Source organism: Oryza glaberrima, chromosome 5 (genome assembly GCF_000147395.1).
Source record: "Oryza glaberrima chromosome 5, OglaRS2, whole genome shotgun sequence".
Lineage (NCBI taxonomy): Eukaryota > Viridiplantae > Streptophyta > Magnoliopsida > Poales > Poaceae > Oryza > Oryza glaberrima.
Window position 1 is genome coordinate 25,795,808 of NC_068330.1, and position 27,448 is coordinate 25,823,255.

At 42.1% G+C, this 27,448-nt stretch overlaps 6 protein-coding genes across 16 annotated transcripts; 2 read left to right on the plus strand and 4 right to left on the minus strand.

Moving 5' to 3' along the window:
* Positions 1-547: 547 nt before the first annotated feature.
* Positions 548-4,095, minus strand: LOC127772596 (uncharacterized). Of its 4 annotated transcripts, none has more exons than XM_052298540.1 (4): positions 3,938-4,095; positions 2,969-3,198; positions 2,802-2,885; positions 548-1,748 (listed from the first exon to the last, which is right to left on the minus strand). In XM_052298540.1, the coding sequence occupies exons 2-4, from the start codon at positions 3,144-3,146 to the stop codon at positions 988-990; spliced, it is 1,023 nt and encodes a 340-aa protein (XP_052154500.1). In that variant the 5' UTR covers positions 3,147-3,198; positions 3,938-4,095; the 3' UTR covers positions 548-987. The 4 variants fall into 4 exon arrangements, with proteins under 4 accessions (XP_052154500.1, XP_052154499.1, XP_052154498.1 ...); XM_052298539.1 differs by having other exon boundaries at positions 3,934-4,095; XM_052298538.1 differs by having other exon boundaries at positions 3,895-4,095.
* A 410-nt stretch (positions 4,096-4,505) lies between these two features.
* Positions 4,506-7,170, minus strand: LOC127772501 (uncharacterized). The gene is made up of 6 exons (XM_052298427.1): positions 6,971-7,170; positions 6,031-6,455; positions 5,868-5,920; positions 5,708-5,745; positions 5,205-5,619; positions 4,506-4,917 (listed from the first exon to the last, which is right to left on the minus strand). Exons 1-6 carry the CDS (start codon positions 6,994-6,996, stop codon positions 4,723-4,725), a joined length of 1,152 nt encoding a protein of 383 aa, XP_052154387.1. The 5' UTR covers positions 6,997-7,170; the 3' UTR covers positions 4,506-4,722.
* A 202-nt stretch (positions 7,171-7,372) lies between these two features.
* On the minus strand, positions 7,373-9,862 carry LOC127772499 (protein trichome birefringence-like 40). Its single transcript, XM_052298426.1, has 5 exons — positions 9,192-9,862; positions 8,455-8,632; positions 8,178-8,353; positions 7,941-8,096; positions 7,373-7,849 (listed from the first exon to the last, which is right to left on the minus strand). The coding sequence occupies exons 1-5, from the start codon at positions 9,857-9,859 to the stop codon at positions 7,525-7,527; spliced, it is 1,503 nt and encodes a 500-aa protein (XP_052154386.1). The 5' UTR covers positions 9,860-9,862; the 3' UTR covers positions 7,373-7,524.
* Positions 9,863-10,409: 547 nt separating this feature from the next.
* LOC127774723 (uncharacterized) lies at positions 10,410-12,973 on the plus strand. The gene is made up of 2 exons (XM_052301006.1): positions 10,410-10,574; positions 12,205-12,973. Exons 1-2 carry the CDS (start codon positions 10,500-10,502, stop codon positions 12,538-12,540), a joined length of 411 nt encoding a protein of 136 aa, XP_052156966.1. The 5' UTR covers positions 10,410-10,499; the 3' UTR covers positions 12,541-12,973.
* A 1,481-nt stretch (positions 12,974-14,454) lies between these two features.
* Positions 14,455-16,520, plus strand: LOC127773532 (protein tesmin/TSO1-like CXC 3). 2 transcript variants are annotated; one of them, XM_052299632.1, is made up of 7 exons: positions 14,455-14,806; positions 15,228-15,287; positions 15,395-15,632; positions 15,774-15,854; positions 15,945-16,011; positions 16,169-16,305; positions 16,433-16,520. In XM_052299632.1, exons 2-7 carry the CDS (start codon positions 15,229-15,231, stop codon positions 16,433-16,435), a joined length of 585 nt encoding a protein of 194 aa, XP_052155592.1. In that variant the 5' UTR covers positions 14,455-14,806; position 15,228; the 3' UTR covers positions 16,436-16,520. The 2 variants fall into 2 exon arrangements, with proteins under 2 accessions (XP_052155592.1, XP_052155591.1); XM_052299631.1 differs by lacking the exon at positions 16,433-16,520 and having other exon boundaries at positions 16,169-16,356.
* Positions 16,349-27,040, minus strand: LOC127773531 (uncharacterized). Of its 7 annotated transcripts, none has more exons than XR_008017572.1 (11): positions 22,406-24,006; positions 20,073-22,330; positions 19,849-19,960; positions 18,493-18,529; positions 18,218-18,287; positions 17,972-18,076; positions 17,576-17,726; positions 17,388-17,470; positions 17,184-17,277; positions 16,749-17,103; positions 16,349-16,495 (listed from the first exon to the last, which is right to left on the minus strand). XR_008017572.1 is itself a non-coding variant. In XM_052299629.1 (10 exons), exons 2-10 carry the CDS (start codon positions 20,098-20,100, stop codon positions 17,019-17,021), a joined length of 765 nt encoding a protein of 254 aa, XP_052155589.1. In that variant the 5' UTR covers positions 20,101-22,330; positions 23,370-24,006; the 3' UTR covers positions 16,608-17,018. The 7 variants fall into 7 exon arrangements, 4 of the variants coding, with proteins under 4 accessions (XP_052155589.1, XP_052155586.1, XP_052155587.1 ...); XR_008017574.1 differs by lacking the exons at positions 16,349-16,495; positions 16,749-17,103; positions 17,184-17,277; ... (3 more) ...; positions 18,218-18,287; positions 18,493-18,529 and adding exons at positions 24,668-24,823; positions 25,295-25,378; positions 25,466-25,506; ... (3 more) ...; positions 26,100-26,221; positions 26,863-27,040 and having other exon boundaries at positions 19,919-19,960; positions 22,238-22,330; positions 22,406-24,007; XM_052299629.1 differs by lacking the exon at positions 16,349-16,495 and having other exon boundaries at positions 16,608-17,103; positions 23,370-24,006.
* Between the last annotated feature and the right edge of the window lie 408 nt (positions 27,041-27,448).

The window sequence follows — 27,448 nt, forward strand, 5'->3', positions numbered from 1 at the left end:
GTACTCGCACCAACATGGGTATCCTGCCCTTTCCCATGATGATCGTCAGATATATCCTGCGGACGAGTGAAGTCCAGCTTGCCCATCTTCTTCGTGTCCATTCTTCTGGTGCTCATCAAACTGGCATTAAACTAGAGGAGTCCTGCTCCTGCATGCTACAAAATTCAGTGCCACCAAAATGGCTTCAGTAAAGTGGCACAGTACGGTATTGTGCTCCAGTGCTTATCTAAGCCACAGAAAATGCTACTACTAGTATTGCTCAGTTGCTGGCAACAATTCAGAACAATGTCAAACAAGATGTGCAATATGGCCAAAGGAATGAAAAATAATAATTACTACCCTAGTTCTAATGATTTCTTACAGTACACTAATCACAAGGACGAAACAAAATGGATAAGGAAAGCTTTGTCATCTCAGCATATATAGCCCATCACCCTTGGGAACCCCAGCTTGTGAATCTTCTGAATAATGAAGTCAACACAATGCAAAAGAATTACCTTATCTTTGTAAGTGCAACTTTACAAGAAATGAAAAACGAGCCAAGCACTTCCAATAAATATCAATCAGGTAAGATTTTTTTAGGTTCTCTAAGTCAAACAGAAGACACAGCAAAACAAGAGCATCTTTACATTCCAAAACGACACTCCCCTCAACCATACCGAGCTAAATGGAGGCACATCGCATAACTTTGCTTGCAAATCAGAAACCTGTACAACACATACGTGTCAAGTTCATCATTAGTTCAGCTACCTAGGCCTATCAATTGGGAAAAGAGGGACCCTTTCAGCACAAGCAACAAAGGAGAAAAACTGAAGAAAGCGAATCAACCTAACAACACAGAAATGAAGATAGCCAAACATCCTGCAAAGATCCTAGCAAGATGTTCCATGTGCTGAGACCTTCTCCAGAAAATCCGTGGCCTAATGTGAAGCAGAACTCCACCCCTTCTGCTCCATGACTAACTTAATTAAAAACTTTCAGAAGATCCTACAAGATGTTGGGAACTTGTGCAGAGAGCTTTTCTTGCAATTCTCTGATCTTCCCACAGAGCTCTAGCTTCTGCTCCTTGTAGCTCTGAATCAGGAAATCCTTTCCTTCAATAACTTCCTTCAGATCACAAACCTCCCGCTTGAGCATTTCCACCTTCTCTACCTCTCCCTTCCTTTTCTCAATACCAATATAATGCAGCTCAGGGTCATCAACACTGCTATCAGCATAGCCATTAGCATGCCCATTGGTAGCATCTGATTGCCAATGTCCAGCTTGCAAAGGCTTATCATGAGAGAGTGCTTCCGCAACACAATGGTCTGCAATGATCTTCCTTAGATGCTGAATCTCTCTCTCAGATTCAAAAAGCTCTCGGCTAGCAGCATCCAACTGAGACTGCAAATTGGTGGTCTGCGTCACCTGGACAACAAGAGAGTTCTTAAGATCAACAATCTGAGCTTGCATCTCCACGATCATCTCATCACGTCTCTTCAGCTGCTGCCTCAGCTTCTGTATAATCTCTCTCTTGTTATAGATGTCAGAACCTGATTCTGAAAAACAGGGAGAGCCAGAACTGTTCGAGTACTGAAATGGTTTACGAGGATCTTCGAGCTGGTCAGGTGATGATGTCCACATGACACCACTGTTCTCTTTGCTTGATTCTGGCCCTGGTATCTCCACAAGAAGAAGAGGGGAGAGGTCAGTTGATTTTGGTAGAGGACTCCCAGGAGCTTGCCTGATTTCCACTCCATCTGCAACCGCTGCATACGATAAACCAGCAATAAATATTTCCACCACAAAGGAATAAAGATAAATAGAATTCAAAAGCCAAATTAAGGTATGAAAAGTCTTATACAACTTAGTATGTAAGCGCGCAATACTGGCATGGTCGAAGGCTCCAAGTAATAGCAAATGGACCACAAAGATGTAATCGTGATATGGACAAATATTAAACCCATCCAAAGTTACTAATTGGAATATAGGACATAAATGCAACAGTCTAATAATCATAATCTTTTTCTTCCTGTGTAGATTCCATTGCACAATAAGGAACTTGAACATGAGGTGATAACAATTAACACATTTGACTCTACCCATTCAATCATAGAAAACACTCAGGTATCATCTATTTTGATTCTACCCTCAAATAAAAAGGCGTGTTGTTTACAGGACTATGCACTGAAGATTGAAGAATGAACATAACCAAAAGATATATCAACTTACAAGCAATCAAATATGTGCAGATAAAAAGCAGGCCAAATTTATTAGATATTAGGCCAGACTTTGTATCATTTGGTGTTGAAACTCAGCAAACATTCAGAAGGTTCTAGGTCTGAGTTTCTTATAGAAAAATATGCATCACGTTACCAACTGTAGTAAGTCAGAAACTTAACATACTGAGATTGATGTATGGTCAAGTATAGACATATTCGTATCAAGTATCAACTGGCACTGCAAATAGCATAGTATATGTTTGGATTAGGAAGCTAGCGTATTAGTATGTACTCTCAAATATTTTTTGGGAGAAAAATTGCTGACCATACAGCATTGCAATTATGTTCATAAAAATCTCCCCACTCAAAAAATTTAATCCACCGAGGATAATGGATTCTATATGGTGATTAAAGGGCAGGCTATTCTACCGTGGATAACTATTGACCTGAAATTTTTGGAATCCTAGATAGTCCATATTACAGTTACATATCCTTAGCTCTAAATTTAGTGTCACTTGAAAATTACACACCAAATAACCTGTATTATTCACTGATAAGCGTGACAGAGGCAAAAGAACAGGCTATGTTACAGAAAGGCACCTGACATACAACAGTAGCAGCTTGTTTGGTCATTAAACCGGTAGAGATTCGAGTGCAGATCACATGCCCCAGGCCTTCTTTTTACTGCAATTTTGCAGAGTCAGCAGCACACATAAAGAATATGGACAAAGCGGTCAATGTTACAGCTGTAAATGGGCACATTAAACCTTTGGGCATACTGTTTTGCTTCTTTGCATCGAACATTTGCTTTAATTTGCACCCAAGTCTGACTGACAGTGTGCTAAGTAAAACTCCTCCTGCAACAAGAACCCAGTTTGGTCTGCCTCTTTGGGAGTGATCAACTTTTCCTGCCTTCTGAATGCTCCCATTTTCCTTAGACTTCATCGTAAGATAAAACCAGTTTCTTCAGCCAATTGTACAAAGATACTGGCTTGACCTATATAGGCAGTACAACAATGTATTAAGTGCTAATGCTGCAGTTCCCATACTGACTTAGCAAAATACTACCTCTGTTCCATAATATAAGGGATTTTGGCTATGCAAGCAATTCTATAGCCAAAATCCCTTATATTAAAAAAGACTTGTTTTGCCAATACAAGTATGCAACATAAGATTTGAAGCACCTTTTCTAAGAGGGGAAGTATACCATACAACCTTAGTGGATGGGTCGGCTACACACATGACAGATACATTTTACTTTGGAAATCCAAATGCTAAAGCTAAATGCATAGGAGTTATTCTTAGTTATATACAGAAAATGGAGGAAGTTGTGTTGCCGTATTAACCCTTGATAATACTCAACTTTGAGTAAATTGACTTTCGATTGAACAAGGCACAGGGCGATTTATGATCCTATTTAGGTCAATTGGTGAAACATCACCACAACATCCATGATGGCTGGAGGATGGAGCAACAACAATCGATCATATCAAAGGACCACACAATTTACACAAGTTAAACTAGTGAAAGTCGCACCTGCTACAATCAAGGTCAATCAATTCACCAATTCCTTCAATCGGAATCGGCAGTGGTACTAGATCATTATGAGTAGAATCCTACCCCGCAATCAAATCCCCACGCCCCTCCGCTGCTCGTAGCCATTAAAATATCGCGAAAAATGGGTTTGGTTTACCCGAATGGATCTGAGGAAGTGACCAAGCGATGTTCTCACCCACCACCAGTCACCAGTCAGTCGCGCACGCCCCCTCCGGCGAGTCGGGCGGCTCGCCCGCGGTCTCCAACGGCGGCCGGCAACCTCTGCCCACCGCGCGGCGCCGTTCCGCCTCCCGCTGCGCTCTCCCCGTGGCGGAGGCCGGTGGATGCGCCTCCAAGGGGAGCGTGGGTTGGGGGGTGGGGGGCGTTGGGCGTGATGGGCCGGATGTCTCTAGGCCCAATAGTCCAATGGACAATACTCAGTACGTGTTATGGGCCGTCATAATGGGCGGGCTGTTGCCACTAATCACATACTTAATGGGCTGTCATGTTCTTAACAGGCCTAGATGGGCTATGATAGCGCATTTGTAATCATATGCGAGGCTAGTTTTAAACTGATGAAATTTCATATTAACACCATATTAGTAACATGCTTAGGAGATATGCATACATAAACATCATATTTTGGCTACTATAATCAAATTGATGAATACCACTACTAATAGTTACCCCACCGAATCATGTTTTTATCAAATCAATCGACAGGAGACTTCACATTAGCAATGACAGTATTAATTGGGACTTAAAAATCAAGAACAAGAACAATGATAACAAAACTGAAGAGCCAGTACATGACACTTGATACACATTGACCCCTGGAAACAAAACCGTGAAACAGAATATCACATACGCTGGTCATCCTCAAGAGTAATGATATGCCTTCACTGCACCATTGATGCTGGCATGGCATGAACCCTTCTCTAGCATAAAAACCGCGTTATAGCCACTCCCTGGACATGGCAATTGCTCAGGGCTGTGTTTCGCCTTGGTGGTGGATTTCGCGAGGAAGCCTGTCTTTGCAAGTTATGCGCAGCTCCTCCACCAAATCCACTTCTGCTCGCCTTTCTGCTGCCTTTCGCCTCGGCGTTGATCTTCGCAATCCAACTCCTTTCCTTGTCCTTGAACTTATCATGGTCTCAAGTTCCTTTTTTCGATCATGCCACTTTAGCCATGAAGACAGAATAAGTACTTCAAGTTAATGTCAATTCAGGTAGCAGCATATTAAAGCATGTGGATGATTGCAAGAAATAAAGTCAAAACAGTGAATGGGAACCACATCTGGGACTTTATTTGGGAACGATATTGCTTTGAATTATTATGACACTAGTGCCCAAATTGTTGCCTTGGCTATGCGAAGAAGAGTAGCACAAATATTAGCAATAGGATGCAAATTTCTGCATATGTGGGCTTGTTCATGCAGTGCAATCAATTTTAGGGCATGGCCGTTACCTTGGTTAATCTCTCCTTGAGTTTTGGTCTTGTAGATACTACCACTCGTGTCGGCTGAGCATCTGATTTTCGCAGAACCAACTTCTGATGTTGCAGCTTCTTTATCCCTCTAGTTTGTAGTTTACTTCTCTCTGCTGCCTGAAGCTTCTTGGCTACAATTTTAGCCTCTGCCTTTTCAAGCTTCTTCATTATTCTTTCCCTCTCTTTATTCCATAGGAACATTGATATCATCTCAGACTTTATCCTGTCATAGCTATCCCAATCCAGCTTATCTTGGCAGTAGTCACCATATTTTGCTGCTTCTGCAATGCTATTTGACCATATGCGAAGAACCTCCTGTCTTGCTTTGACAGCCACCATTCGCCTCTCCCAGATCTTTCTCAATGCAGCACCTATTTTGTCTTTGCTTGCTTGTCTGAAACAGGATCAGCCATCGATTGCTTCAGAGTATGCATAGACATGTTTTATATGCATCCATCTAGGTAGCAGAAACACGCATTTACCTATGCAATTGTCGATGTCCTAGCATTTTCTTCCTAACCTGGGAATATTAAAGAAAACAAAATAACTTGAATTGAATTTATGTAGACAGTTCACAGTCCATAGCCAAGTAGGCCTTTGGCAGATACAAGTGTCATGTGAAGGTTTCTTACATGACATCACCTTGGGATCTCTAAGAGCCTCGGTAGTCCTTCGCTTGATGAGTTCCTTGTGCTCTACAGGTGAATGAGAGACCCCTCATTGTATTGTAATAAGAGACTGCGTATCCACTCATTCTAATGTTAAATGTACTGAGGCAAAAAGGACAGAAAGAGCTTGGTCATACCTTTGCTTAGTTTCCTCCCCTTTGTCCAGGGAACCTTTCCCTTGTTCGCTGCACCAATCTTCCGTCTTCTTTCGATTTCCTTCATCGACAAACCAGTAGTATAAGCATCAGCCTGTAGAGTTGATGGCTGACAAGGTGAATGTTCTTGCACTAGCTTCTTCACATCCCTCTTTCTTGTCGATGGCTGTAAGCAAGAGGAATGATGGGAACAGTGTTCATCCATGTCATGGACCAAATGTTTGTAAGCTTCTTGTTTCAATGATGACCGTGGCAAAATGAATTCCCGATAGTGGATTAATCGGTTGTGTTCTCGAAATCTGTTTTGTTGTAGAACTAACTCCAACGCTGCACAGTACTTATAGTATGAGAATTTGATTCTTGAAGATGAGCCAGCACCATACTCAGAGGTCATAGAAGGCACCACCCTGTATATACAAATTTTATTTACAGAAGTGAATGTTAGCTTTGATCTACAGGATTGAATGTTAACTTGCAGTAAGGACCGTGTAAACTGGAAAACTAGGGAAAAGATTAATCAATCAACATGAATACATGATACTCCTATCTGTGAGTGTAACATGAGCTAAATACCCCCACCCCCAAAAAAAAAAAACATTTTTTTCAAGCTTTCTATAAATTTATAAATTGCTTCACATACAATGTGGAAATCAAATGAGTTTTACGATTTATTAGCTGCATTTATGTGGTATTGGATCAAAATTTCGAATGGAACGGAACTCCTAATGCAGATGGAAATATTGGCATCGTGCACTGAAGTAGTATAAAATGTTACAGGCTTAGAGTGAGTTGTTTCTAGTGCCAGATGCGTTATTGATTAGGGCCAATTTCTCGAAAACGCTCACCTGAGCTATGCCACATTACCACATTGGACAAAAATAGGCGAAAAAAAGAGATGACATTAGAAAGCCATGGGCATTACCTAGCACAATGGACGGCCGCCGCCATGGTTTTGCGGCCTTGCACCGCAGCACTCTCTTGCTGTTTCGAATCACCTGGGATGGGAAGATGCTTCAAAAAGAACAAAAGAACAAATCAAGTGAGGGCGGGAGAGATGTGGGATGAAGCGAGCAGGGAGGAGAGGAGGAGAGCAGCCACATCGTCGACCAAGAAAGAAGGTGCGCGAGTGCGAATGGGGATGAGAGGACGATGACCTTATCCCTTCTCGTTCGTGTGCGCGTCTAAGCCCACGAGATGATGGGCCTACTAGCTACATTGTCGGCCCACAAGAGGATGGGCCTCCTTGCTACATTGTCGGCCCACAAGTGGATGGGCCTACTACAAAGGCGGCCCACTTGATCGGATTTGCTGAAACAGGAGCTCACCGGCGTCACTGCTCGTGTTTTGTGGTGTTGAGTTCGTTCAGCACACAAAAATTCACAAGACAAAAAACGAGGAGTTTCAGCAACAATTAATCCTATATATACATGCATGATGCATCAATGGCGCATCGACAATGGAGAAGAAGAGATGATCTCAGGATCGAAGCGAGGTCCAGGAGGCAAAGAGGAGAAGGTTCCACGTGTCAGGCAGCCCGGGCAGGCACCAGTGGCTGCAGTCGGCGTACGATCCCGGCTGCCGCCTCTGCTCCGGCGTCAGCAGCTTCCCTCCCCTGACCGTGAACACCGACGGGTGCGCGTCTCGCCGGAGCTCCGACAGCCGGGTGATGTCCAGGTACCCCACCGCCGTCCTCGCTCTCCTCACGTTCCTCTCCACGATCGACACCATCCCTCTCGGGAACGCCTCCACGTACTCCTCCGCCCTCGCCATCGGAGCCGTCTCGTTGTAGCACCAGTTCTTGCTGTGCCAATGCCAATCATGTCATTGTTTTCCAATGTTAAGATCAAGTAATTAAGCTGATAATCAGTTGAAATTCGATCGAGTTTACGAACTTCTTGTGCTCGGGGGAGATGCTGCGGAAGAACACCATGGTCTTGTGAGAGTCCACGTTTCGATCGAGCCACCGCGTCCATGTCCGGAGCGCGCGGTTGAAGGCTTCCTCCGCTCCCATCTCCACCTTCTTCCCGTTCCTCTCCAGGTGATCCCACCTGCAATGCAGTAGTCGTCAAGTCTGTGTCAAGCCATGGACGCGGATGATTTTGATGAGGTCTGGAGCTGAGAAGCCTTACGCCCTGAACTTGCCGGTGTGCGTCCACCAGTGGCCCGTGTTGAACACCAGCACGTCGGCGGCGGCGAGCCGGCGATAGGTCGTCGCCGGGAGGCGGTCCAGTTTCAGCACCCTGGTCTGGTCGTCGAGGTCCACCAGGAACGGGCTCCAGTAGAACTCCACCGTGCAGTTGTAATCCTGTCCGTGATCGCAAAAAAAGTTCAACTGAATTTCGGTTTGATTTGCTGATGAGTAGTAGTAAAATGCAAAAGTTTTTTTTTTGGTTTGTCTTTAGTTACCAATGCTTGGAAGATCTTGTGGTCGGCGCTGGCGTCGTCGACGGTGGCGCGTGAGCGGTCGGGCGCCGCGGCGTAGAGGATGCAGGCGAGCGACTCCCACATGTTGCGGTTGAGCGAGTCGCCGACGAGCACCACTCGCTTGTCCCGGCACTGCTCCAGCATCTCCCCACCACGCAGCCTGATAAAAAAGTGAAGCATTATTCAGTGCGACGTGTGCGATTTGCAGAGGATTAATCATGGAGAATCAACACGATTATTCCGGTCGGAATGATGCACCGGAGGAATCAGGAACAGTGACCGTGGTTGGTTGTCATGTGTGCAACTAGTGTCAACTATGTGTTTCAAAGTGAAAAATAATTAATTACTGCCATAACACTAGTAGTACTATGCACAGGGCACTGTCAGAGCTGTGTTCCCAACTCAAAAGCAACGCACATCGTCACAAGTTGACAACTTTACCCACTTTTCATTTACCTTTTGTATCCAAGAACGGGCCCTGAGACAGTGCGACTTGCACGGGCTGTTCATTTTAGCCATCGATTACGACTGTGTCACAGGGGATACACACACACAACGGAGTGCATTCATGAACGATTCATGCGCATTTCAAAAACAAATCAGATTCAGAATCTACTAAAGAGACCAGCTTTAGTTTGTCTGTCCAGGATTTAAAACAAAATGAAGAGAAATTTCAAAAAGGCAGAAGAGATGCAAGGTAGGTAGCAGTGGCCACGCACCTGAGAGCGGCGGCGCACCGCCTGGGCTGCCACCGCCAGTGCTCGTAGCCGGAGTCCGGCCGGCCGTTCCTCCGGCAGGTGACCTGGTCGCTCAAGAAGGGGCACTCCCCGGCGTCGTAGAGCGGATAGCCGGCCGGGTCGTACACCCAGCTGCCGTCGAACAGGTCGCACCGGACTTCATCCTGGGCCGGCGCCGGCGAGCCATCGGAAGCAGCAGCAGTAGCTGGGCTCGGCGCAGGTGCAGCAGCAATAATGGCAATGCGGTCGGGCGGCAATGAGATTGAGGACGCCTCGTCCGGTCGCTTGACGGGCTCCGGGTCGTCTTGGGAGAAGAGGAGGGCGCGGGAGAGGAGGAAGAGCGAGAGGCAGCCGAGGGCGGCGCCGGCGAGGCGCTTGCGGGTGGCCATGGAGGGTGGTTTCAGCTTCAGGGGATCCATTGCTAGCTTAGCTCCAACTGCTACTTCACCGGCTGCTCTGCCTCTGCTACTGCACTTTTCACTGGGATGGATGTACACATCTGCAACTCGGTAGTAGCAGTGTATATACTGGAGTGGTACTACTAAACCATAAAAAGAAAAGGAAAACTCAAAACTGAAAAACAAAATTTGGAATGTGTTGGTTGAGTTGTTGCTACATGGAGGATGAAGCCAAGCCCCCAAGCAGTGCATTGTTTGGTTGGTTTTGCATCTATTTTTATGTACTTATGAACTAGTATGTGGAGTAGACGAGTGGTTGCGTTTGGGGGCTTGCTGCTGTCTGTTTGTTCTCTCTTCCTTTGCCACTGACACTGTGTGTGTGGATCTTATCTGAGCTTAGCTCTGGGACTTGCCATGTGCCAGCAAACTGAAATCAAATGTATTACTCCAGCAGCTAGTATCCAATTCAACAGATTGTTTCAAACTCAACTTTTTTTAAAAAAACTAAACCCGCAGGAGAACTGCTAATTATATTTTTAATAAGTAGGAGCAAAGACCCTATACGGGTTACAAGAGAAGAGTTTCAAACTCAACTTTGTAGTACATATCTTCCTCTTCTTCTTAAAAAAAAAAGTGAACTTTGTACAGCTTGGAATCGTGCAAATCAGGAATGGGCCGATAGTCATTGTGGGCCAAGCCCCTGGTCCAAAGTTCACCCTCCGGCCCTGGCTGGCTAAGGAATAACGGGCAGCCCAAACTAAAATTTAATTCGCTCGAAAAATAGAAGAAAAAAAAAGAGGAAAAAGAGAGAGGAAAGGAAACCCGAAACCCTCCTCCTCGACGGCGTCGGCAGGGAGAGGGAGGGGCAGAGCGGCGGGGAAGAGGGAGCGGGATGGCGGCGTGGTTTAAGCTCGGTGGCTCCGCTGTGCGCGCCATGGGCGCTCTCCGGGGATCGCCGCCGGCGATGGTGCGGTAACGCCCCCCATTTCCCCTTTCTTCTCTTCTCTAGCCGGATTGCACATCACAAGCGCCTCTCCACGATCGTGTTCTTCCGTTCCGTGATTCTGCGGCCTCAACGTTGCTCCCTTAGGACAGCCTACTCATGCCCATGAGCCCACTCCTCTCCTCAAGGAAGCACCCCCCAGTCACCGGCGCGCAAAAATTGCTCCTTTTTTGTTTGAGGAAATTGGGGATATATTTCGACGAAACCCAGTTTCGAGGATGGCATATGTCCAATTTTCTCCCTTTTGGATAGATGGATGGATGGATAGAAATCTGTACATGGCTCAGGAAGCCAGAAACAACAGCATCTCAAAGGCCCAAGAACATGTGGGAAAAGAAATCACATCTTCTCTTCAAAAAAAAAATTAAAAAATCACATCTCGCAAATTTCTTTCAGTTTTGACGGCCCAGCATCTGAGCATCTCTCTAGCAAATTCTCTGCGGTTCCCACAATTCATCTTAATCGTCAGCTTGTTGTTATGATCCCAGCTCATCCTCCTGAATTAAGGAGGATATAACAGTGGCAAATAGTTAAAAGCCCCCCTTAATTCAGCACGTTTACACCCAACAGCATATAACAGTTCACAACAATCAACTCAAGTACTTGGATACAAAGTGTAGCAGAGTGGAATTGGGGAATTGGGGATAAGCAATATAGGATGGGAATTAGATAAAATAGACAGGGAATTGGAGAAACAGATGTGGGGGTTCAGGTAAGAGGCCGCGGCCATTCAGTTCTTTCAAAATGATCGATGATATCCTTCCTAGTGGCGCCTGTTTCCCTTTTTGTAGTGGCTGCTCGATGCCAGCCCATTGGGCCTAACAAGCCATAGCCTATCTTGTACACTGGCCCAGCCCATATCCATGACATTCCTCCCTCTTTAAGGTTCAGCTTGTCCCCAAGCTGATGCAATTGAGCTACCCAAGCCTTGCCTCCAGGGTCCCAAGGAATCACTATCATTGTGGCTAAGTCATCCTGAATAGCAGCCGACTCCTTGACCACGAGGTGCATTGGCAACACTGACAGACACAAGGCAATGCTGAAAAGTTGGTAGGATAGTTGCATCACCACAACACCATCTATGTGAGGAATAGCCAACCCAGAATCACAGGTAGTGTCAACCTGCACCTCCATCTTTCCAGAATTGTAGTGATTCAATTGGATCTCTGTAACAAACTCTCAAATATTCCAAGGTTCTTTCCTTAGGAAGTCTAAACGAGCTGGAAAATGTTGAATCGGAGTAATGTTGGTTCTGGATTGAATTCCTTCTTGATGCCATAATGGTCTCCAGCAATGTTGATGATGCCTCCATCACACCAACAGAATAGGGAATGGAAAATGATTGTAATTGTGATTGCTGTCGCATATTTCCCCCCAGCAGTAGAGGGATCTAAATGATGCTGAATATTCATAGAAGTCTCCCAGGATTTGCAGCGCATCCCTCTACATCTTCTCTCCAGGGAGAATGCTTACACGTACAACTTACTTGCTGTAACTTGGAGTTGGAGTTATACTCTACACTTGACTGCACTTACACCTACAATCTTTTTGCAGCATGAATTGTAATATTTTCCCTTTGTTTCGTTTGTATCAGGCATCAGTGTTCACCGGTGGATGGCTCCTGGGGTCTTCCATCTCCAGCTGGCAGACGCTGAAGGTTGCGGAGCAGCAGATCGACGCCCTGGCGAGGGAGCAAGAGGAGTACCTCAACAAGTTTGAGGCCAAGTGGGTCGAGGAACTTAACAGGCTGAAGCTCGAGATGATGAATGAGCTCGAGGAGTCGGAGGAACGGCTTAACAGGGAGATTGACGTCCTCAAGATGATGGTGAGGATAGCGATGGAGGAGAAGGAGATGAGGATGGCGATGGAGGAGGAGGCTGCTTCTCCAGGTCCTCTCCAGGGTGAGTCCGGGGACCTCGGTGACGTGTGACTGATGGCGAGGATCATCGGAGGAGGCTTGCCTGCGCCAGATGTGGATGTGGGTGATCGATATGTATCTACTAGTATCTAATCTATCATTGAGCAATATAACTTGACTACTAGCCAGATGTAGAAAGTTGAGGACTACAACAACAGTAAAAGTAAGCTGTCTTGCCTGAGACCCAGAAACTAGGAACCAGCACAGTCAACTGCTACTAGCTCTACTCATTACTACATGATGAGAAATTGCCAGCTTCCATATTATGGTGGTCTCCTCCTTGATGTTTTTTTCCAATTAATTGCATGCTGAGGAGGCTTCGACCTCTTCTCAAATCCCCTCTCTTTTCAAGTTAGCTAATAGACCATCATGTACAATAGTCCATCTACTGCTTAATTCAGGACTAGCAAAAATGCCTGTGCGTTACAACAGGTGAAATTTTTTTAATGATAATATACGCTTTCCATGCATAATCATGTCAATGATAATAATTGTATCGATCGTTGTAGCTAAGACATATTATAAAGAAAATTGAAACATCTTCAATATAATGACCCAATCTCGACGATGGCAACCTTACCAATGCATGTTTTACCCAAACGAATTGGATTATTTACGTAGCTGGACACATATAATCTAAAATACTCTTTCAATCTCATTTTTGCTATTAATAATAGGATCAATCAAATCCTACATTGTCTCATATTGTCAACTATAGACAAATAAAGCCTCAATGCACTCTTCTCTTAATAACAATTAAAAATATATTATTTATTATATGTTATTTATTATCTATTAGTCTGATAATTACATGCATAGATATGCAGGGTCTCCAATACAGGAGAATATAATCGTGGAACACGAGCCATGTAGGAGATGGAAAAATGGAGGATCCTATCCAACCCAAAGCCTCGATCAATTTGATCTCGTTCCAAGAAAACCAAGCCCAAGCAAGACTTCTTTTAGATCCGCACGTCTGAACATTCGATGACGCTTTGGAAAACCCAAAACTACCAAGACGATGGACGATACAAATGATACGAATATTTTTCATGAAATCAGATTTTTTTTTTTGAAATCAAACAATTTTTCGCATTGCACAGTACTGAACCGGAAATTTTTATAAACGCAGGTTTTTTCTCACGTTGGGTCGGTTTATTCGGAGCCGTCTATTTTATATATGGCGGTTTTTTCTCGTGTGGAGTCAGATGGTTTTTTGGATCCTTTTTTATAACAATTTTTATTTGACAGTTTATTTCAGAGTGGTTTTTTATTTCGCGTTGAGTCGGATATTCTTTTGAACCTTTTTTTTTAAATGATGCTTTTTTCTTTGGTTTAGTCGGGTGGTTTGTTTGAATCGGTTTCTTTTATAAAGGGGATTTTTTATAAACTACAGTTTTTTTCCTCCATTTTGAGTCGTACTTTTTTTTTCTTTTTTTTTTGGGACAAGACAGACTTTTTTTTCCTTTTTTTATGGAAGTCAGACCTATTTTTTTTTTACGGATGAGTCGTTTTTTTCTTTATTTATGGGAATCGGACATGAAAAGTTTTTTTTTCCTTTTTAGGGAGTCGGACTTTTTTTTTCGTTTTCTTTACCGGCGATATTTTTTTCCCTTTTCTTCAGCAGTCGGAATTTTTTTACCGATGGGTTTTTTTCCTTTTCTTTACGGGAGTACCGGAGTCGGACGTGAGAGTTTTTTTTTTCTTTTTTACAGGACTCGGATTTTTTTTGTACGGATAAGTTTTTTCCCCTTTTTTATGGGAATTACGGTAGTCGGACTTTTTTTTTTACTAGCGAGATTTTTTTTATCCTTTTTACCGACGACAGAAGTTTTTTTTCTCGTTTTTTTGAGTCGGACTCTTTTGAGTGGTTGAAGGTGGAGATTTTCACGGACGGGAGTTCCTGTTCACGTAACTTTTTTTTCGCCTTTTCTTTTTATTTTCACGGACGGACTGTTTTTTTTCTTCCGCATCACGTAGAATCGGATTCATTTTTTTCCTTTTTTTTTCACCCTTTATTTTATTTTGACGGACGGCGAAAACATCTTTTTAAGTAGTAGACATAGAGATAGAGATGTACCTGGAGACCACCTGAATTTCGTTTCAAACGTGAAACAACTCAGCCATCCCGAAGGTTTAGAGTACAACTAGTATAATGAAAAATCGTCTCTTCTTCTTCCTCCTCATCCCGGCGAACGATCAGCCTGATTCGACCGTGAGCGCGAGGATCGCCTTGCCTAAATAGATTTGTCTCATCGATTCTTCTTCTTTGATTCAGGTGTTCTTCTCTTGCTCATCTCCGCCTTGCATGTACTACGTAGATTGATTCCAGATTAATTACTTGGATTATATTGTTGTGGGCAATATGTAGGCACTAGCTAGTGTCATCTCCTGTCCGATTAATCCATACATGGCTGTCGTTGCAACTTTTTTATATTCATCAATGATCAATTCTTAGTTTGCATTAAAGAGGATATATGCATCAGTCCATGCACCTCCATAGAACAGAACATAGCAACTTTAGTTTTCAGATAGAGAAACTATCAAACTCTCGAGGATACGTTACCCTCTCTGCAGATATAGATATATCCCTGTCCCATATTGTAGTTAGTATATGGACATACTATCATCCTCTCAACATTGTACTTGTGGTTGCTAGCTTTGCACAGGCTAATTAATCTATCTCTGCTCTAATTAAGCATGGCAAACAATCAGGAGCGGCCAAAATGCAGCTGCGTCCAGTCCAGCTGCACCCAGCTGTAAGTACATACATTACCGTCTATTGTGACGTTAGTTAGTTAACTAGCTAATTGCTCTTACTGCTCACCGTCTACTTCTTATTTTGCCGTGCCTAATTTATCTGCAGATATTGGCGGTGTTTCCGCTCGCGTTACTTTTGTTCAGACAACTGCAATTGTTCTGGCTGCTACAACATTAAATATTACGAGGATGCGATAGAGGAGATTTCCGACATGATCCAGATGAAAAACCCGAATGCATTTGATCCCAGGATTATTGTTAGTGTTCAAGATGCAACGGCAGCTGATCCCCAGAGCTCTACTAGTGCTATTTCAGACCCAAAAAACACCTCCGATGCAATGCCGGTAATATACCTGTTTCTAATTTCTTATCGGAGCACCAAACTTAACTGATTCCATGCTATTCTAGTCTAGCTAATTAATTAATTTTGATGATGCATGGTTTTAAGTGGCTTGAGAACTCACGCATATTCAGTAAAATTTCAGGGCAATGAACAACGGAAGCATGCCAAAGGGTGCAGCTGCAGGAAGTCCAAGTGCAGCAAACTCTACTGTGAATGCTTCAAGGTGTGTATATACTAGTACTTCGTTTTTTACATAAAACCTATATTTATTAGTATTATGATTAGATGGCTGCCTTTTATTTCCCTCTTGCAGAACAGTGTGGGGTGCACTGCAAAATGCAAGTGCCAAGAGTGCAGAAACAGCTTCGGAGTAAAAAATAGTGAGTGTTCTTCTAAACTGTTATTTCCTTGTCTTTCAGATCAGAAGTGTGCGCTCAATTCGTTTGGAGGCCCTGAAGAATCTCATTTTGCTCTTCACCCGTGTCAATGGTTTTGTCTTGCCTGTGTTTTTTATCTGACCTATTTTATACAAAACAGGTGAATCAAGCAACAAACCAGATCCAGATGATAAGAGTGCTACTGACGGCCTGACACATGAAGAAACAACTACGGAAAACATCACGCTACCTGGGGAAACCTGGAACTCTGATCCAAACAAACGCCCAAGATATTTTGTAAGTTTTTCGCCCTTTAACTTCTTTAATATAGTTTACCAATAGAAACTGTAAACTTAATTACAATGTGTTAAACTTGTCATAACCTGTTCAAACTGAAACTCTGACGATATGCTCTTTTGTTCAGTGACAAACTGACAACAACTTTCAGATCATGATGATTTACCGTCCTCCAGGCAGTGATCACTTTCTGCCAAAAAAAACGCAACTGTAAACACAACCAGGTTTCAGTATCGAGGGGTATCTATACATTAATTCTTCTCTAGTATGAGGTTTTTAAATCATGCAAAAGTTTGTTCGGCTTTAGTAGTATGTAAGAATATATATATAAACATGATTGCAAGGACACTTGTACATAATATACAAGGCAGCTGCCTTGCCTTCTTTAGAAAAAAAAAAAAAAACAGACAAACAAAAATGATTGCAAGGAAAGGAGCCTCAACTGCATTATTGGCACTTGGTGACATATGCTCAAAATCCTTAATAAGTAACAGAGCACAATCAAGCCTTGGCCTCCACATAGTTAACACCATTCCATTCCACGTACAGTTGCGACTGTGTAGTGCACAAGTTTACTTCCATAAAGCTTTATTCGGTTAATCCCCGTATGGGAGAGATTGAGGGGGATTAATTCCACACCTCAATAGGTGTGAAATTATTCATCTCCAAATTCTCCTCAATCCCCTTGTGAGTGGGATTAACCGAACTAGTCCTTAGCGGGATCTGTCGAGGCCAAGCCTTGAGCTGAGCCACTTGCCAACGTCGTCCATCTCTTCAGGGATGGTATAGTGGCCTAGCCTGCATCATAAGAAACTTTGTCAATCTTTGCTAAAAGAATTCTGTTTTGTACTCTGCTGTGCAAATGCATGAATATGTACCCATTGTAGGATTTGAAATGCAGATATAAGAACCCCGAGGATCGCAGAGTGTCAGATGACCTCTCAGCATTCCTGTAGGATACAACCTCATCCGCTGCAACAACACACAGAATTGAGAACAGACTGACGCATGATGCATTGACTGGTAATGACTAGTTATACTGTTTCTGGAGGGAAGGCTACATGAATCGACAGCTTTGTTACCTCTTCCATGGCTAAGTAAGATAGGCAAGGAGGCAGCTCTTCTTGCAGCTATGTGTGAGCTCTCCATCTTGCCCCTCAGGGTCCTAAAATTACAGTGCATTAGCAACACTAGGATTCAGGAACAAGTGACACTAGTAAGTAGCAAGTGTTTGACAGATTAATTTCTGCCTAGGATGGCAAACTGGCACCTGGAGCAAGGGAGCCATCCACTCAAGCTGATGACCGCGCTAAGTGTGATTGGGTAGGGGATGCCACTTGTGAATTTGCCATGAGCATAGCACGCAGCTGAGTAGAGGGAAGCAGCAGCACCCATGCTGAAACCACCAATCCTAAGCTTCACTGCACTCGCAAAGTGTGGAAATCAGTGGAATGAGTGTCACAGGAGTGAGTGGTCACCAGCATACATCTGAAGAACATATCATAGTTAGTGCTAGTTTTGTATATATACTGGCTCGCGTTTGATCACCTAATTAACATATGCATTTACCGGTGCCACTAATAAGGATCACTTTGAAAAATTAAAAGAAAAAGAATCTGGTAAGACCATAATATATGTTACATTGATGTGGTCCTGGAACTAGTACCATCAGGCGGCTCTGACGACAGCAGGTTTGCAATGTGCGCAGCTGAAGCATCCAGTCCTTCAATGTCGTCACAGCCATCCACTGAAGTATCCTCCACATCAAACCCTATTTCAGTTCCATACAAAAGCTAATAAGTCAGAGAGAAATGGCAGTACCCCTAAGTTTTCAAACTTCAGAGAGATGGTAGCATAGTAGTCCTGAATACAGGGTATTCTGCCAAGTTCCAATGGAGAAGAAGAAGCTTACATGCAGTGCAAGGGAATCCACCAAATGCTGTGACAGGCTGGGTTGCTGCGGTGGGGCAAATCCACTTGATCTACACCATCATAAGCTTCAAGGTGAATAAACCATGGTGCAACAAAAATAGACTGCTAGTTGCTACTGAACATGATAAGCTACACTGATCTGGAGATAGACCGGTGGAGAGAGACCGGTGTGTGTTAATAGGGGAATAAGGAAAGGTGTGTGTATGTATCTATCATCTGTGTATGTGTGTCTGAAGTACAAGCATCGACACTTACATTTGGCAATGAAAGAGAATCCAGGAGTTGGGACCAGCTGAAAACAGAATGAACAAAACAGAGAAAAGGAAACGGATCAGTGCAGAAAAGCATTGTGGATGCAACTAGTATAGGTATTCTGTTTCATATTCTCTGAGAACTTATGATTAACACATCATATATGTATAAACAACAGGCGTCGTCTAAAGTATCAGTGAAGATATAAGAACATCTGGAACTACAAATTGGAATCCATCAGATCAGACTAAAGAGAGAACATTTACAGTACTGGACAGAATTTTTACAGCAAGTAGAGCAACTAGCCTGAATTTCTTAGCTTATCTTCAGAGAATAAACAATTATCTTATCAACAAAAAACGTAACATGTAAGTAGCTGAGTTGCTGATCTTTTTAGTTACTGGAGACAATAGGGAAATGAATGAAAAAGAACAGGAAATGAACATCTGCCGCAGAGCTTAACTTGGCAAATGTGTACTGAACTCTTAAAAGAAATTGTGACACATGCATCATACCAAACTGAAAGGCGGCCAAGCTTACTTTTTACCTTCTTTGCTCCCGGAGTTGATACTGACCATTAAAAACTCTATTTAATGGAGCCAAGATACTCTAATTTAGTGGCTTATCATAAATTATGCTGTTCTTTAGATGCTTTGTGCAGACATGGAATAGGAAATTAGGAATCTTTCATAAGCTACCTTACATTTATGCAATTTTAATATGCCATTAGCCCACATCAATTAGAAGTATTTGACATTCCTCTCCATTTCTGAATGGAAAGTGAGATGCATTATCTATGTCCTTGGTGGCGCAGAAGGTTGTCAGGTGTGCAGAAGGACAAGAGAAACATTTACTCCCTCCGTCCCAAAATAAGTGCAGTTTTGCACTATTCACGTTCAACGTTTCACCGTTCGTCTTATTTGAAAATTTTTATGATTAGTATTTTACTTGCTATTAGATGATAAAACATGAATAGTACTTTATGTGTGACTAAATATTTTTAAATAAGACGGACGGTCAAATGTTGGGCACGGATATCCACGGCTGCACTTATTTTGGGACGGAGGTAGTACTTTTGAGTAAAGCAATACTAGGAATATATGCATGCACGGACACAGAAAGGACAACACTTCAGTCATTTCTGGCAGAAAGATGCAAAGGGAATGATTAAAGCGTTGCATCTACATTGCCATGATCTAGTCCCATAAACCATAAACCATTGGTTGAAAAGTGTAGTGTATTTGCACTTCTATTAAATTTGAAGAAGATAGTATTGCTTGAAAGGGGAGCATCTGAGTAAGCAAGAAAAGTTTGTGGAACAGGCAAGACTATATCAAACCAGCAGCATACAGCTAGTACCTTGCACCATTGTCACCTAGGCCATGAAGCCACACAATGGTGGCTTGGTGCCTTCCCTTTGGCCTCACCACATAGGTCCTCCCGTACTCAACTCTCTGACCGCCCCGTCCACCTGAATCACCATTTAAATCGTGCTCAGAATTGTTCTTTTGCAGCTATATAGATTATTATAATGGGCAAATAAGTTTTCGAGAAAAAAATGTATAATGGAGTAGACAGATTACCAGAAGAACTGCTTCCATAGTAACTCATGATGTTTTCTGCAGCAAGTCTGTACTGATGCTACTCAGCTATAGTACTATACTACTATTTCTGTATGATGTGCACTGAACGTCCGAACGTATGGAAGGGTATGAAGAGCACAGCCCCAGTTGGCATGTATTTATAGTGAAGGTTATCTGAAGAGGGAATATTATATGTGTGTGTGTGTGTTGGACACTCCTTTGAATCTGCATCTCAGGACAGTGCGGTTTTCCGCAGCAAAGCTGTCATAGGAGGAGCATCTGGAGTCTGGAATACTCAAGGGATGGTAGGGTAAAAAAGATTGAAGCCCTTTGCTCTAGAGTGAAGAATCCTGTACAATGCTTACAGCCTTGCACACAGAGATACACACACAGTGACAGTGACGGTGACGATGAAAGTGATGCCTAAACATATCATGCAAGCAAACTAAGGCCAAGGAGGAACCATATAATACATAAATGCTGTTTCATGTCCCTTTTTTCCCTTATTTTTTGTCTGCCAAGCATATATCCGCTTGTAGGATGGAGTACTAATGCCCACTGCATTCTGCCCACAAATTGTTGCAACTCCATATGGGAAAACTTTAAATAAAATGGCAAGGAATAAGCATAACGGAACAAATTGTCCAGTCATTGAGCTTTCTTTTCACATCAACTTACCAGTTACTGCTAGATGGAACTTCAGATGTTCTTGCTGGAAGTACAATTTCAAAAGGACGGAGTACAAATTCTGATTTTGGTATTTCAAGTTTTTTTATGCAGATGACAAAGCAGAAAGAATTTTTTTTTCCTGGAATGTGCAAAAGAACTGTGCGCCTTGCATTAATTTTAGGAGAAAGCAAAGCAAAAGGAATTGTATGCCACAACTTGTTTTGGCATACCATCAAGATATAGTGAAGAGTCCAGAAAGGATGATTACATTGGTAGAAATATCTATCAAGTGTCGACACCAAATCAACATGGATATGGGAACCAAATCAGACATAACTGCAATTACACTTGCAGATTGCCTCATAAACGTGGTGCAATCTTCATGAAGGTACAGATGCTTGCAACAGAAACATGACATATTGTTGCTACAATTACGTCAACTGTTAACTGTAGCCATTCAATTAGTTAAAGGGTCATATCAAACTAGACAGTAGTTTGCCATAACATTTAGCTGTTGTTGACTTTATGCAACACAAGTTTTAATTTTCTTTTAGACTGGAAATTGTCTCAACCTTGATGCAATAATTCTAGTGAAATTTATCCTGTTTACACTGTTGACTATGCGAATGTTACTAAACCAATAGGACAACTACAGCCTTTTTTTTTACCTTTGATGAGCTAGCTTTATCTTACCCTAGATTTGCTTGCCAAGAAAGGTGGACAACTTTACCAATATGCCTCAGGAATGGAGCTGAGTTGATCCATCCTCAACAATAAAGATTAAAGATGAACCAAAAGTCAAATAAAAACTGACCTTGAATGAAATTTTGGTAATTCGGTAGCAGAATGATGCAAAAGGTCTGCATATCTTCTTTCAGAGAAAAAAAGGTTCACATCTGGTTTTTCCATGTGTTAGCCCACTACACACAGGAAGGATCATATTCTGTTCTCCTTTTTATTTTCTAATGATTGGTACAGGTAATGTGGGGGGCAGCCCAAGCCAGAATATGTGATTTATATGTCATTCTTGTCTCTCTTAGCACCAGAGGTTTGAGTCTACAGTGAGCAAGAATGAGGATGGGACATTAGCCACCTGATCTCACTTTTTCTCACACTGGAAATTATAGACTATGATTTTGTTGTGCCCTAGTACTATAAGCCTGCATATTCCTCCCTACGCACATCATTAATTTTCTTTATTGCACATGTTCCTGTGAAGAGTTAAGTTTTCTGTGAAGTCAGAAAAATATTCTAAAAAGGCCATGGAGAAGATATTGGATTTGTCATTACTAAAACATATAATTAAGGAAGATATGACCACAGGAAAAGATATATTCTTCTTTAAATGTTCTCTATTCTGTCCATGGTTAATCAAGTTCTTATTCATCAGTATTCTCATTCCAGTCCATTTCTGCTGCTAAAAGGATGAAACACAAGGGCAGTGACAATATGATAAATTGATATATGCCTGTAGTGATGTAGTATAATGCGATTACCGATACACAAGGAATTCTTGTGATTGCAATTCCTTGCAAGCAAATTGCTGATTGCAGATGCCGCCTGAATCAGCTCCCACCAGAGCCAAATCACTGAATAAAACAGGAAAAATATTACCTTTGGCCAAACCACTGAATAGTGGATACAACAGGCAAAATATTACTCACAGTAATAAGAAGTCTACATCAAGGCTTAACAGAAGTCAACTTCCAGGATGCAAGAGGGAATGTTGCAACATGAAAGATCCACGGCCACCATTAGACGAGGAATTATGCCTTATAAAGTACTGGGGCATTATGCATGCTTCTAATTACATTGCTTGATCTCCCAGAAATTCTTCAGTAAAATCTCCTCTCATTTCTATTTCATACTTTATTGAGAGAATCCTTTCTACTCATACTGTTGATAGTTCATGAGCTAATACTTTCTTCTAGAGTGTTTTCCTATATACATGCTCTCCTATTCTCTTTTAACTTTTAGACTTATAAAAAGTACTTTGGGCGAGAGAAAATATAAGAAAGGCAAAGTGAAGTTGACATCACTAAGTGCAGAATTTATCCTATTATCACTTTATCAACCTTAGGCAATCCAAAACAAAGCGAATATTTATTTTCCTATGTGTTTGAAGTTGTGCGATAGGACATATATAATCAGTTGATGGTAGGAAAAATGAGTTATAAGTTGCATCATGTCTATAGGCTTAAAGAATCGAACCTGAACTTTTCGACATATGATCTCCCATAGATCAACCGGAATTTCTTTTGATTGCCCAGCCATTTTCTATTTCTAATGTGGTAGCCAGTAATCATAGTATTTGTTCTCATCAGGAAAAGGAAAAGAGAAAGCTATGGTGATTAGTTCGGCGATCGATCGATTGCAAAAGTATTTCCTTAAATCAATGATACTAAAAATTTTTGTTTCACACTAATATAAAATTTTAAATATTGGTGACTAAATCATATATTGGAAACCATGAAATGTCAACAAATGTCAAGTAAAAAGAGTATCTATCAAAATTCAAGGTGTTACAAAGCATACTAAAGGTTAATATATAGTAGAAGAACCAGATCATTATTGCCTAGATGTGGCCTATAAATGTAGAGTTACTAGTTTGTAAATGTCAATGCATACCTTCAAAATTCAAACAGTGGAAGGCTCGGAAAGAACATCCAACAGTCTATAATGTGGGGTCTGGTTTATCTAGCTTTCACATAGACAAAAAGGCATCAGACATAACCAGACCATCTCTAGTTTTTTTTTCTAGTACATTCAACACTAAAACGCAGAGAGTCTAGAGTCTAATAGAAGTGAATATGGATATTTAGTCGGCGCGCAAAAGGAAACAGCAATGAACAAATAAAGCATAGCCATCTTTAAAAGAAGAAAGAAATGGCAAAGCTAAACAAAAGTACACGAGTAAAGTATCTGGGAAGTAAACATAGCTAGCATTGCGCTTGATTTGGGACAATCAATTTAGCAGGACATTTAACAGTGATTGCTATATAAGTAGACTTTGTTTCTCTTTTTCCATCTAGTTAAGATCAAAAGACTGCCTGCTGACCCAACGCAATCAGGAGCCTTTGAGGAGTCGCAACTCACAACTAAGCAGAAGCATCAGGATTCTCTCTGACACAGAGTATTAATGGTCTAAAAATACTACGTAACAATATAGCAACCACAAGGATAAAGAAGCTGTGCACAGGCTTCCGCAGGCAGTCAGTCCGCCCAGTTGATTCAGTCCATAGCTCAGGTTCACAATCACCTTCTGCCTGCCAAATCAAGAAACGATCTCAGTACATGGAATTGTAAAACTGACAAACAAGAATACATGGAGGCAGCATCGAGACATTAAGCCCTAGTATCCAAGGGAAAAGGAAAGTGTTCAGCTAACAAGAACTACAATGTATTTCTTTATGAGCTTGCAAGTGAAAGGCTGATGATATCCACCACTGAAGACTACTTAGGATTTAGTCATAACAATGTTACCTCTTTTCCTGACTTTCAACTATAAAGCCCACCTATATCTAAACATGCCAATTAAGCATGCAAATCATAAGATTCTTATATTATTGAAAGGGAACACTCCAAAACACACAATTGAACAAACTGAATCATATAATCTTCCCTCAGTTGTGCATGTGACTTTCCTCTGGTAAATGTGGTACGGTGTGAGCCAGACCGTAGGAATTTACATCACAAAACAAATGAAAATATAACATATAAGTAAAATTGAAGAAGTTTCGAGGTGGATATACACTATCAGTCTATCACCATGAATCAGTTTCTGTACTTGCCCCAAAAACAATTCACACAGCAATAAAGAGAAGTGATACATTGACAGTTTTATTTTATCAGAAAAAAATGAAGGTGTTAAAATAGTAACTAAAGTAAATCAATTGAACTACTTAAGTCAAGCAGGTGGAACATACCTGTAACTAGTTAATTTTAGGGCTTAAGTAGTACTGCGGATCTCTGAAGAACCTGACAATTGTCTCTGCCTTATCCGTGGAAAGGTCAGTGTTTTCTAGAATAAATTTCTTGGATGCTTTTGCAATTGCTTCAATAGAGCCAATAGCTTGGGCAAGCTTGAAAATCAAGTGTGACATCAATATCAGCATGGCATTATATGAACAGTAAAATGTTATCTCATGTTATGCATGAGGATTGACCATATATATCTACTGGGTAGGCTATAGGAGAAAAGGAATAAATGCTAACAGATTAGTACATAAATATATCAGGAATAGAAAACGATCAATTCACCATCATGAAAAGTTCCAAAAGGTCAGCACTTTGCATGGAGAAGGTCCAATAACTGTGTTTAAGCTCAGTTATACCCTGAATTAGCTGTGGAGTAATGCTAAGCTTATCCTTTAGAACGATTTAGTAGAATGAGTACACAAAGATGGTACTTATATATGCAAACAATGTCTCTAATACATTTTCCCTAAAGAAAGAACTATCAATTAAGTATGCGGACTTATAATTAACATTTTTATGCAAGCAAGCAAAAGACCATCTGGTCATACATAAGGCTAAAATAATTGAGTGCATACCGCATTGGCGTCATGATTGTCAATACCAGGAATAGAGGTGAGCACACGTAGAAAGGAATCAGTGCACTGAACTGCTTGCTCCCGCTACAGACAAGCAGGAAATCATTAGGCTCCATTTCAATTATAGACCAAGAAATAGAGCACTGTGTATCTGGAAACATGTGAAAGCACCTCATTCTTCAGTCTTGAGATAATGTCTTGCTGCTTGCATACTGAATAAGAAAGGAGTGTCGATCAATGTCAGCTTACAATTCAGAATTTGAATAGGACTGAGAGAATTGCTAAATGAAGTTTGAGATTTACCTCCAAGTGCATGAGCTATCTTCACGATTTTCTCGAACCCCATCTCCGGATCAGTAACAGGCACAAACGTAGGAAAGCCAAGCTTCATACCATACCTTGAATAAGAAATACATGAAAATCAATAGCTCAACTAAAATATTCTGGCATTAACATTATGATAGGTGCATACTTGTGATATGATCGATTAAATGATTCGTTTTGCTCTTTTGTAGGAACAGCAACAACAACATATAGATGTTTTAACTGCCTCTTCAGCATATTCACCCTGAAAAGGCATATCGAAACTGAAGTCATTATCATAGTCGTTAGGGTGGATTGGAATAGGAGTCTCGCACCTGCTAAAGACAGCACCTTCATTTTGACAATCCCAGTTTGTCTCAAAGATAAATGCAACAGATAGCTCCCCATTGTTGAATATAAAGTCCTGGGAAACACTTGCTCAGGTTACAGAAAGGCGCTACAGAAACAGTTCTGTGACGTTGAAGCAGGAAGAGGTGCTTACAGGAGATATTGACAGGAAGTTTAGGCGGTATGAGTTTGCAGCTAAGAATGCAGCAATAAAGTTGATGAGGCTTGGCTGTTGTTTATCCCTCCATGAAGTGCTCATTGCGCATACTCCACGACCTGCAGGACGGTGCCCAAAACCCCAAATAGAGTAACCAAAAATGTGCTCAGTGTAGGATAAGCTAAAAGCAGCCTGCTGCTTCTTTGCTTCAGGCTTCCTGTACTGGTCTAACATTGGAGATTCCATATGAAAGAATTCTAGAGTGCAAACTGAATTTCTAAGTGCTCCTGAGTCCTAACATACTGAAATTGAACAGCAGAGTACTGCAGACTGATTGGTTTAAATGAAATAGGACATGAACATGAACATGCCATTAGCAAGTAAGACGTGTCCACAAGTAGCAACAGGCTGGTGCTTCCGGAAACAAGCAGCCATTCCTAGAACTAGAAGTAAGAAATGCCGAAATTGAACAGGTGAACACTGCAAAGTGACGGCCTTAGCTCCTTAAGTAGGAGATGAACATGGCCACGCGCCCATGCCATATAAGTAAGTAAAACATATCCACAAGCAGCACTAGCCTGATGCTTCCAGAGAGGCAGCCATTCCTAGAACTAGTAGGATTGAGAAATGTAACTCGGACCGTACTGAACTCATGATTTTGCGACATTGCGGGCTTGATTGATCCAGTATGGGGCGATGCCCTAGCGCGTGCGTGAGAGGGGGAGAGAGAGAGAGAGCGAGAGGCGAGGGAGTGGATGACCTGGAGCAGCGGGTTCGGGCGGCGGCGGTGGGAGGCAGGTCCAGCCGGTGGAGTGGGTGGAGCGCTCCATCGGATCGGAGGAGGACGGCGAGACGAGGCGGCGCCGCGACGGGGATCGAGCGGAAGAGCCAGCCAACTCGCCGCCGGTTTGCCGTCGACTCGGCTAGTGCGGTTTCGCGGCGGCTTTTGCTCGCGCTGGGCCTCAAGTGCTAGACTGCTACTTCTTCCTTGAGGCCTCGTTTTGTTATGGGCCAAAGCCCGGCACTTCGGCAAGGATGGGCCAGATGTTTGAACCCAGGGATTTGGTCCGTTTGAAAGGAAATGAAAATGGGCCAAATTTCCTGGATTTGAACAAAACTCTTTTCTTGTGTGTGCGCTGGATTTTTCATCTTTTTTGTCCTTTTAGAAAACTTATTTTACAGATATCTTTTTTAAAAAAAAAACTTATTTTAGAAATGGACCATTTTTCATGGCATCAATGAATTGGCGTCGTCTCTACTGTCCCCGGTGAAAACTAAGTCACTAGTATAAAGGGAAAAGGCGCCAATGTATAATAAGTTTTTCAAAAGGTGAAAAATCGGGAGGG

Bases quoted from the DNA above. Each gene is read 5' to 3' on its own strand.
- LOC127772596 (XM_052298540.1), bottom strand. From the start codon at position 3,146: ATGAAGTCTAAGGAAAATGGGAGCATTCAGAAGGCAGGAAAAGTTGAT. The intron at 2,886-2,968 runs GTTTAATGTGCC...GCAAAATTGCAG, and splicing joins GCAAAACAGTATGCCCAAAG to TAAAAAGAAGGCCTGGGGCA. The intron at 1,749-2,801 runs GTGCCTTTCTGT...TATCGTATGCAG, and splicing joins CTGCTACTGTTGTATGTCAG to CGGTTGCAGATGGAGTGGAA.
- LOC127772501 (XM_052298427.1), bottom strand. From the start codon at position 6,996: ATGGCGGCGGCCGTCCATTGTGCTAG. The intron at 5,746-5,867 runs GTGATGTCATGT...TAATATTCCCAG, and splicing joins AGGCTCTTAGAGATCCCAAG to GTTAGGAAGAAAATGCTAGG. The intron at 5,620-5,707 runs GTAAATGCGTGT...ATCCTGTTTCAG, and splicing joins GGACATCGACAATTGCATAG to ACAAGCAAGCAAAGACAAAA.
- LOC127772499 (XM_052298426.1), bottom strand. From the start codon at position 9,859: ATGCACTGCTTGGGGGCTTGGCTTCATCCTCCATGTAGCAACAACTCA. The intron at 8,354-8,454 runs GTAACTAAAGAC...GATCACGGACAG, and splicing joins ACAAGATCTTCCAAGCATTG to GATTACAACTGCACGGTGGA. The intron at 8,097-8,177 runs GTAAGGCTTCTC...ACTGCATTGCAG, and splicing joins CACACCGGCAAGTTCAGGGC to GTGGGATCACCTGGAGAGGA.
- LOC127774723 (XM_052301006.1), top strand. From the start codon at position 10,500: ATGGCGGCGTGGTTTAAGCTCGGTGGCTCCGCTGTGCGCGCCATGGGC. The intron at 10,575-12,204 runs GTGCGGTAACGC...CGTTTGTATCAG, and splicing joins GGGGATCGCCGCCGGCGATG to GCATCAGTGTTCACCGGTGG.
- LOC127773532 (XM_052299631.1), top strand. From the start codon at position 15,229: ATGGCAAACAATCAGGAGCGGCCAAAATGCAGCTGCGTCCAGTCCAGC. The intron at 15,288-15,394 runs GTAAGTACATAC...ATTTATCTGCAG, and splicing joins CAGTCCAGCTGCACCCAGCT to ATATTGGCGGTGTTTCCGCT. The intron at 15,633-15,773 runs GTAATATACCTG...GTAAAATTTCAG, and splicing joins ACACCTCCGATGCAATGCCG to GGCAATGAACAACGGAAGCA.
- LOC127773531 (XM_052299629.1), bottom strand. From the start codon at position 20,100: ATGAGTTACTATGGAAGCAGTTCTTCTG. The intron at 17,727-17,971 runs GTACTAGTTCCA...TTGCGAGTGCAG, and splicing joins GTCGTCAGAGCCGCCTGATG to TGAAGCTTAGGATTGGTGGT. The intron at 17,278-17,387 runs GTAACAAAGCTG...GTGTTGTTGCAG, and splicing joins CTTACTTAGCCATGGAAGAG to CGGATGAGGTTGTATCCTAC.